General features: G+C 53.2%; 1 protein-coding gene across 1 annotated transcript in view; it reads left to right on the top strand.

Moving 5' to 3' along the window:
* Window positions 1–8854: 8854 nt before the first annotated feature.
* The window catches only part of IER5L (immediate early response 5 like), a 2187-nt gene continuing 1497 nt past the window's right edge, over window positions 8855–9544 (top strand). Inside the window, exon 1 of the mRNA XM_019641667.1 lies at window positions 8855–9541. Within this exon, the coding sequence (XP_019497212.1) occupies window positions 9063–9541 (479 nt within the window). The 5' untranslated portion in view covers window positions 8855–9062. The remainder of the gene's footprint in view (window positions 9542–9544) is intronic.

Below are 9544 nucleotides of genomic sequence, written 5' to 3'. Positions count from 1 at the left end.
CACATCCCTATAGTAGAGATGTTAGATATGGGGGCGGGGGGAGTAGGAAGTGGGTGCCTTAGAATAGATAAAATTCAATCTGTGGTATTACAGGTAAGGAATTAAGCTGTGGTTTCATAGAATTGAATGGTGTCTGACTTCGCTACCTTGCGACAGCCCTGTCTCCCTGAGTATATTGCACGCCATTGGGGAGCTGACAGTCCTTTCCCCTTCTCCAAGGACCTGTAAAGGGTTTAGCACAGTAGATACTCAACTAATATCTGCTGAAAGAGTCAATCTATCCCTCCACTTACCAAAGAATCAATGAATGAATCAACAATCAATGAAGCTTGTTGATTAAAAAACTGTTCACCACTAGGGAAGGTCAAGGCTGGTTAAAACTTTTTTCTCTTTTCAAGAGAAACTTCCATGAGAGACTGATGTTAAAATACATTTTTGTACGCATCTGATACATGCAGAGCTAAAGCAATTCTTCATCCAGATCCTTCCACACACGCAATGTTTGTCATTGAACAGACAGTAGGTGGCACTTATTATTTGTTAGGGACTAGATAAGCTGCCAAGCACAGACTTATGGCCCTGCCCACAGGGAGTTTAGTCTAGTGGGGGAGACAGACATATAAAAAAAATAAACCTTTTCTTGGTAGCCATACAATGAGAAGCCTGCCCGGCCCCCAAATAAGAGTGTTTTAGTTTCTTTTGGTGACCCACGAATGGGTCAAGGTTCCCTCTTTGCTTTCTTCAAGACCTTTGTCAGTGGCAAAGCTGTATGTTCACTGAACCTAGCCATTTGCCTCTTGGGTGCGCCTAAGGACTACATTTCCCAGCTTCCCTTGCAGCTAGGTGGTGCCATGTGACTCCAGTCTGGCCAATGGAAGGGAGGAATGCTGATTTGGGCTTCACTATGAAACATCCCGGGGTATCATCCACATACTTGCTCCACCTCCTGTCTGCAAGGCTGGAAGCAAAAAAATCTGGGATAGTGGAACCAACAATGGGAGGAGCCTGGAGGAAAGCTGCCTGACACACACTGGACTGCAGCGTGAGAAAGAAGAGACTTGTTGGGTCAAGTGTCTAAAATTTCAGGAGTTACTTGTTACTGCAGCAGGGCATAGTCCAACTCACACAGCCCTTTATAAAAATCACCCCCATTTCTTATGAGTGAGACTAAAGGTGTCCTCACTGCCAAGGAGGAAAAGCAGGCACTGAAGAGAGTCCCTGACACAAGGAAGGACGGAGGCAGCACAAAGGGGACATGAGACTCCTGGGGCCATCGCTGTGCCTAGAGAAGCAGTGATGGACCAACCACTCTCCCGGCCCTGAACACTAAAAACTAGTGAAATCAGGCTGAAGAGATAACCCAGAACAGCATCGAAGGTTCTCAGGTCCACAGGGACGGAAGTTCATGAGCCTCAGCTCTCATTCCTAGAGGCCACCTTCTTCCTCCTGCCCTCTGCCTGTCAGGTGTCTGGGTTAAAAGAACGGCTCTGGAGGCAAAGCAGTCTAGATTGCAGTCACTTCACTTCTCTGAGCCTCAGCCTCCCGGTCTGTAAAATGGGTGTGATAATAACAGAATCCTCATTCATGAGGATTCAACCAGGTGATGCCTGTAAAGAACTTAGTGGCTAGTATATAGTAAGTGCTCAATAAATAAGCTAAGAGGAGGGCACTGGGAGCCACCACCAAAAACACAAGGCACAGATCCACTGCTACATCCTGGGGTCAGTTCTGGGGAAAGGCTCTGTGCACCCCCCCACTTCCTCACACACACACACACCCTTGCTCTGGCACTAACCACTAGGTCCGCTCCTTCAGCCAGATTAATGTCAGCCCCTGTGGGGTCACCAGCTGGGCTCCTTCTCTCATTTCCATCCCTCCTAAGGCCAGAGCTGCAACTTTAGGGCAACTCACTAAATCCTGAGTATGTGCGTGTAGCAGTAGGAAGGGCTTGGATTAGTGTCCTGAGTTGGAATCCTGCCCCCAACTCTACCTCTCATTAGCAGGGGCACCCGACACAGGAGCTTCTTGTTCCTGTGCCTCAGTTTCCTCATCTGTATGACAAAGGTGATGATAGTGCCTGAGCCCCCAAGGGCCTAGGGAGGTTCACGGAGGACATGGATGTCCAGGGCCCTGCCTTTCACCAGCACAAGGTCCAGAACTGAAATCCTATGTGGCCCCATTTTTTCAAAAATAAAAAAATAAAAAGGAGCTCAGGAGATGAATTGAGGACAGGCCATCGGTACTCACTGGGCTGTCTCTCGCTCACTCTCTCTTCACACAGACACTTGAGAAACAATTTTTTTTTTTTTTAGAAATGCTCCCAAAACAAAACTCTGCTTTGTTCCACGTAAGCAGCGTTAAAAATTCACCAGTTTAGGCCGGCCGAGTGGCTCAGTTGGTTAAGAGCTCGCTCAAGAGTTTGAGCTCTGAGCAACAGCAGTTTGAGTCCAGCCCGAGCTGAGCAGCCGCTGAGCTGCCAACAGGTAGCAGGATGGCTCAGCTAAAAAAAAAAAAAAAAAAATTCACCAGTTGTAGGGCGTGAGAGGGACAGGAGTGCAGCCTGAGCTCAGAACAGATTGCTGGAGAGTTTGGGTCCAGCGAAGCCTGGATGGTCACTCTCCCATCCCCCCAACCCCGTTGACTTCCTTTATCACCGGCATTGCAATCTTGTTTATTTATCTGCTTACTTATTTCTGTTTGTTTCCCATCTGGTCTGGAATGCAAGTAAGAGCCATGAGAGCAGGGACTGCCATGGTTCTAGGAGCTGAAGCAGAGCCTGGCACTCAGTGGGCCCTTAATACTTGTGAAAGAACGAAAGGATGAGGCAATAAATGAACAATTAAACGAATGGACAAAGGAGCAGGGGCTAGGCAGGGCTGGTCAGTGAAGGCTCTTTCCCTCACTCAGACCACAGGCTGGGCTCCACGCAGCAGCCAAGGGATGCGTGACCTCAGAACTTCTCTTCTGTGGGTCTCGGTTTCCTCAGCTGTAAAATAGGGATTATATACTACTACCCACCTCGTTAGATGGTTTTGAGCAGTCATGAAAAATCCCTCTTAAACATAATTCTGTGTCTGGCATAAAGGTCTGTAGTTTTAGTCACTGAGTGGGGAGGTGGGGGAGGCAGGCAGAACACACACCAGCTCCCACCACTCAAATGAAAAAAAAAAATTCTAAGATTCCGTTCCTAAGATCCAAGGAGGTTCTCCTTAGAAACTCCCAGCTGAGCCCTGTGTGGGGACAAAGGTCTGTACTAAGTGAGTTATAAAAACAACTCTGAGCCAGGAACCTCGGAGCTGCCCCCCACCCACCTACCCACACACCCCCATCCAGGGCCAGCCCAGGATTAACTCTGGCCTGCCTGGTATGCTCTCCTTCAGGACTTTGAGAAAGGAGAAAAGAGGGAGGCGAGAAAGTTTTCCATTTCATTTCAATACTAATCCCCTCAACTTTTCAAATCCCTTTCCAGTTATCTGATACTCACAAAAGGAGAAAGGTGTCAGTGAGGAAACTGAGGCCCAAGGGTTGTGATGTATATTATCCAGGATAACAGGCCAGTGGGGCTAGAACCCATTTCTCCTGACCCACCAGGCCCCACTCTGTCTGCTAGGCCACCCCCCCACACCCAGATGTCCAAAGCACTGAGCAGACACATAGTCCATCCTCATCTGGGGGGCAGCTACCCCGCAGATTGGCCATAAAGGCTCCCAGCTGAGCCTTTGGTAGACATCACTAATCAATCGGAGCACGTGCCAAATCCTCTCTAACCCTGGGCTCCAGGCAGACGCTACTAATCAATCAGAATGGGCCTAGGAGATTAAAAGGATCCTCAGCCCCGCCCTGGGCAGTGGGAGCTGCCTGGTGTTCTCCCCAGGGCTTAGCACAGCGCCTGAACATCGGCCAGCATTCAGTCCTTGGTGACTGAGTGAATGAATGAGTGAATGAAGAAATGGACACCCAGCCTGTGCCAGGTGTTTGGACAGAGACCCCTGGTTGAGAGATCACATTTGCCCTCTATGCGCATTCCGCTGATAAGTACAGAATTCATTTGAAAGGCCAACAAATCCAAAAGGAGCAGCAGGGGTTCTCCATTCCTCACCAGCTGCTCATCGTGCTCCCATTCCCCAGGGCGCTGGCATTGGAGTCACTTCTCCCTGCCGTGTGACCCCAGGCACAGCACCCAGGCTCTCTGTGCCTCAGTTGCTTTGTCCCTAAAATGGGAATCATAACCAAACGTGCCTCATAGGTTTTCGTGGAATTCAAGGAGACCACCACGGGACACCCTTGGCCCAGTGCCTGGCACACAGCAAGAGCTCCAAAATGCCAAACTGCTGTCAGCCTTTCTCATTACACTTAAGGACCCTGAAGCCAGAGGTCATGATGTCTTTTGGGCACTGAGCCTGTTGTCCAGGGCCATGCTGGGCTAGCACAGTCGCTGGGGGGTCATTAACCTCCACCAGGGATGGTGACAGGGTACGGTTCTATGGGGCAGGAGGAGGGGACTGTCTGGGCTCCTGGACTGCAGCTGAGCTCCCCAGTGCCCACTGGCCACAGAACAGCCTTCTTGGGGTGCAGCACAGGGCTCCCACACACCCAAGCACCAGTGGTTCCGAGGCCTCAGAGAGGACTCAACAGTGACTGCTGTGGTCAGCTGCACCACACTGCCTTCTCTGCCACCGCCCACAGTCCCAGGGCTCAGTGTCCGTGGAGTAACCCCACTCCAAACCAGAGACAGTGAGCTGGGGGCAGCTGGAGGCTGGAGTGGGACGTGGGACATCTGGGTTCCAGCCCCAGCTCCAGGCCAACACCCTCAGCACATCCCTCCTCCTCTGTGGACCTCAGTTTACCTGTCTGGAAATTAGGAATGGGGGCAGCCTGATCTTCAGGATCCTTCCAATTCCAACAGTGTCTTCTGCATATTTACATTCATTGACTGATTTATTCCACAAGAATTTACTGAGTGCCTACTGTGTACCAGGCCATGTGCTGGGCCCCTCGCAGTTCTCTCTGCTGGAAGGCCCCTCTCCCTCTTTGGCCTCCAAGTCTCAGCCTCTGGAAGGAAGCCCTTCCCTAATCAGTTCTGAGGCCCCTCCCCTGACCTCCCCCAGCCCTGTTCTTCTTCCTTTCACACTTATCACTCTGCATCAGTCTATTTATCTGTCTGCTTCCCTCTAAATGTGGCCTCCTGAGGGCAGGATCACATCTTGTTCCTTGATCCCTTTGCAGGAATTCCAGAGTAAGTTTCTGGAAATATCTCTTGGGCAAATGAACAAATAAATGAATACGTGAATCTCCGCCCCCAATCCTCGCCCCAACACAATGCCCTCAATTAAGCATTTTGTCCCTGCATTCTTTCCTCCAAACCAATCCCTGGGAACCCACTGGGCAATTCCCACTGCCAACCAAGAAGCTTCCTAGACACGTCTCCCACCTCCGAGCTGGGTGACCAAAAGGTGCCCACAAGGCACGGGTGGCATTTTCGAGGTGTTAACTGCTCTGGTGTGGGGCTGACAACACCTGTGGTTTGACGGGAACCCAGGTTCTGATTGGTTCTGTGCCCTGCCCCACGCTGTCCCAGCAGACACTCAGTCAATATTTAAGCATTAATTAACTTCCTCCAGGGAGCACTGACTCAGTGCCAGATGCAATCACCTAGCTCTGGGGGAAAGGTTAGCTCCCCAACCTTTCTCAGGTACCCAGACAAACAGAGCCAGCCTTTCATCCCAAGAAGCCTTGTCTTACTGGGACCTGCCGCCCTGCACAGGGTGCAGGTCTGAGGGACCCTTCTCCCCACAGGTATGCACACAGGTCTCATACATACGCATGTACACTCGCTGTTCTGAGCAGTTTATAGCACCCTACTCTGAGCCACTGTGCATCCTAACAGAAGCTTGTGTGTGACCCACCCATTCTCTAAACACTTGTGAATTCCTACTGTGTGCCCCCCAAGCTTCACTGCTCCTAGGGGCTCCAAAGCTCAGCTGTTCCATTACCTCCTTCAGCAAGTGTTTCTTACAACAGCTGAAGCAACTCCCCCTCCCAAGCCACCCCAAAAAAGATCAAGGGTTTTTATTAGCTAGACAACTGCTTAGCCCTCCCCACTAGCCCACCTCTTCATTCTTGAGAAGGAGGGGAGACCAAGTGAGCATGGGCCCTAAACAAGAGGGCCCAGGGAATGCAGCCCTGCACATGGGCTGACCACTTGTCAGCTGACCCAGGGCGGGAAAAAGAGCTTTAGCAGAACTCAAACTCACGTTGGGGCAGAGGTGAAGCCAGTGGGCTGGGAAGTGCTAAGAGGAGCTGCCCAGGGAGCCAGGACCTGGCTCCCCAGCCCCCAGACTATGGCTGGAGAATCCACCATCATCCCTAGCCTGATTCTGGGCCCCTAGAGTTATAGGGTGCGGCTCTGAGAATGGCTGTGAATGATGAGCTGAGGCTGGGACAGATATTGGCTTCTTCATGGACTCCTGCAGCCCCTGGTCTCAGAGCAGTTAGCAGGACAGTGGTGGGATGTCAATCAAATCAAGGTCACGTTCACCAGGAGCTGAGCCCTGAGAACTGGACTCAAATTCACCAAGGGCAGAAGCAAGAGGCTAATTTTGAAGAACCTACAGCAAGTTCTGGTCCTGGAAACAGACCTGGGTTCAAATCCTGTCTCCACCCATTCTTGGCTGTATGACCTTGAGCAAGACACATAAACTGTCAGTCTTAGTTTCCACCTATAAGTTCTGGGTAAGGACAGAATGAAGGCCAAAGTCAGTATTAATAATACATTCTTGGGCTCTTGCAACGGGCCAGACACTGTGGATCCCAGACTTAACTGTTGCATATGGCATCCCCATTGTTGTAAAGCCAGATAGGACCTCCTGCCTCCCTCCACATGCCTCAAAAATGATGTCTTAAAAGTGAACTTCAAAAATAAAGACTTTGTGTGCCTTTAAGACAGGCCCTAAGGAAGGAAGGAACAGTATATTTTTATTCCTGTAGGTATTATCACATGGACAAGTTCCACGCCTGTGCGTCCCTATCACCAGATCACCAAAAGAATGGAATTAAGATGCCCTTTGTCTGCAGTCCCCCTAAAATGTCAATCCTGGTTTCTCTGGTTGGGGCTGGGAAATGTTATTACTGGTCACAGAGGATCAGAATAGTTTGAGATTGTCCATAAGATGGCATGGAAATGACCTGGAACTGTGGAACCTTGGACAGGTCCTTTCCACTGTCAGTGCTCAAGTTTCCTCATCTGAAAAATGGGGTAAATGCTCTCTAACTTTGTTTTCACCCTTGATGCCTGGCATTGAGTAGATACTGAAAATTTGTTTGAGAAAACAAATCTGGAGAACTCATAAGACTAAAGGGAGACCCAGGAACTGCAGGATGGGTCGGCTGGGTATCTTCACTCCTGCCAAGGGACAAAATAGATGCTGAAGACAACAGGCTCAAGGAAAGAAGAGACTCCGAAGAAACCCAAGGAGAGGGTGAAACAGCAGGAAGTTTACTTCTGGGCATCTCCCAGCATGGCCCCCACAGGGCCTGCCTAGCTCTCAGAGTCTCTGTGAAGCCCTTTCCTCCTTCAAGGACCACCTCAAGGACCCCCTCCTCAGGCAAACTTCATGACCACTTTAAGGAGACCCCCACCCCAGGCACCTTGGACTCCCCCTCTCTGAGCAGCAGTCACCCCCCTTTCGGGCCTCCCAATCTAGAGATCGCAATCCTGTCCCTCTGTTCTCTGTCTCAGCCCCCAGCTGGGAGGAGGTGGCCCGTGAATGGCTCAGGACAAGAAGGAAAACAGTGTCAAGAAAAGTTAAGTTGGGGAGTTCCTCAGCCCTGGGTATTCACCTCCCCTCTGGAGCTCACAGTCCTCGCACAAATCCTGCTCTGCCCCTTCAGAGCTGTATGATTCCCAAGTCACCAGGCTCCTTTGAGACTCAGGTCCCTGCTCTGCAAGCAGTCGCAATGAGGGATTCAGGGAGTTTCTAGCAAGGGCCTGCCCTATGCTCGGAACATAATAATAGTCCCTATTGTCATTATTAGTAGTTAGAGAGGAAATGTTACAGAACCGGTGATTAGGACACTCGGTGTCGGCTCTCACAGCGACTTCGGACCTCACCAGGTTTAAAGGCCCTCAGCGAGGCATGCCTCGAAGCCTCCTCCATCAGAGGAGACCAAATTCACAAGGTTTTGGTTTTTCCCATCAGACAAATGCGGAGGACGGCCCTTCCCCAAGTATTCCCTGAGGCCCCTCGGCCAAAAAGGTCAAGGAGTAAGGCCTAAAATTCTCTACGGTTGAGGGTACCTCCAAACATTTCTCTCTTGAGGGTCTCCCTGGATCAAGTCGGCGGCCCCCCTAGTCTCCCGTAAAGACCTTGGGTACCACGGGTCATCCGGGAGCAACAGAATGCGAAAGGAAATGCCGCGTGGACAGAAGCGGGGAGCTGTGCGCACCTGCCGCAGGTGAAGCCCAGCCGTGCGGAAGGGGGAGGAGCCGTTGCCGCGGCACGCAGGTGAACCGACCCCCAGCTCCTTGGAGCTAGGCCGTGGGTGGCCGCGGGCTCCAATGTGGCGGCTGTGAGGCGACCCACGTTGCAGACAGCGGCCCCAGCTCCTCCGAGTCCCGCGCAGCGCGGCGGCCCCAGGAGAACATTCGAGGCAGCAGCGGCGTTAGAAGCCCGGGGTCCGTTCGGTATTTGAATAGCACAAAGGAACCGCCTTGGTCTGATTGGCCAGCCATGTGGCCCCGGGGCGGGCAGCGCCTGTCACTCGAGAAGCTCTGGGCATTTTTATTGGCTTATCAGGTGTGAGGCGGGGCCCGGACGCCCGGCTAAATAGCTGGGGCCCGGGCCGGCCGAGGCTCATTGCTTTGGCGCCGTCTGGGGAGCACGGTCCCGCGGGTGGCGCGCAGCGCAAGGTGGCGGCTCCTCTCGGAGCGCAGCCGACCCGCTGACCCAGACTCCGTTTCTCCTGCCCGGCGCGCCCCTGCGGCCGGCTGGAGGCCGAGACAGCAGCAGCATTAGCAGCAGCAGCGGCCGCGGCTGCTCCGCCGCCGCCGTCTCCGCGGGAGCATGGAGTGCGCCCTGGACGCCCAGAGCCTGATCAGCATCTCCCTGCGCAAGATCCACAGCTCCCGGACCCAGCGCGGCGGCATCAAGCTGCACAAGAACCTCCTGGTGTCCTACGTGCTCCGCAACGCGCGCCAGCTCTACCTGAGCGAGCGTTACGCCGAGCTCTACCGGCGCCAGCAGCAGCAGCAGCAGCAACAGCAACAGCAACAGCAGCAGCCGCCCCACCACCAGCACCAGCACCTCGCGTACGCCGCGCCCGGCATGCCGGCCAGCGCGGCCGACTTCGGCCCGCTCCAACTTGGCGGCGGCGGGGACGCGGAGGCGCGCGAGCCGGCCGCCCGGCACCAGCTGCACCAGCTCCACCAGCTCCACCAGCTGCACCTCCAGCAGCAGCTGCACCAGCACCAGCACCCGGCGCCCAGGGGCTGCGCGGCGGCGGCGGCCGGGGCGCCCGCGGGCGACGCGGGGGCGCTCTCGGAGCT

Source organism: Hipposideros armiger, unplaced genomic scaffold (genome assembly GCF_001890085.2).
Source record: "Hipposideros armiger isolate ML-2016 unplaced genomic scaffold, ASM189008v1 scaffold_3, whole genome shotgun sequence".
NCBI lineage: Eukaryota > Metazoa > Chordata > Mammalia > Chiroptera > Hipposideridae > Hipposideros > Hipposideros armiger.
This window is presented reverse-complemented; position numbering and strand designations above follow the sequence as displayed.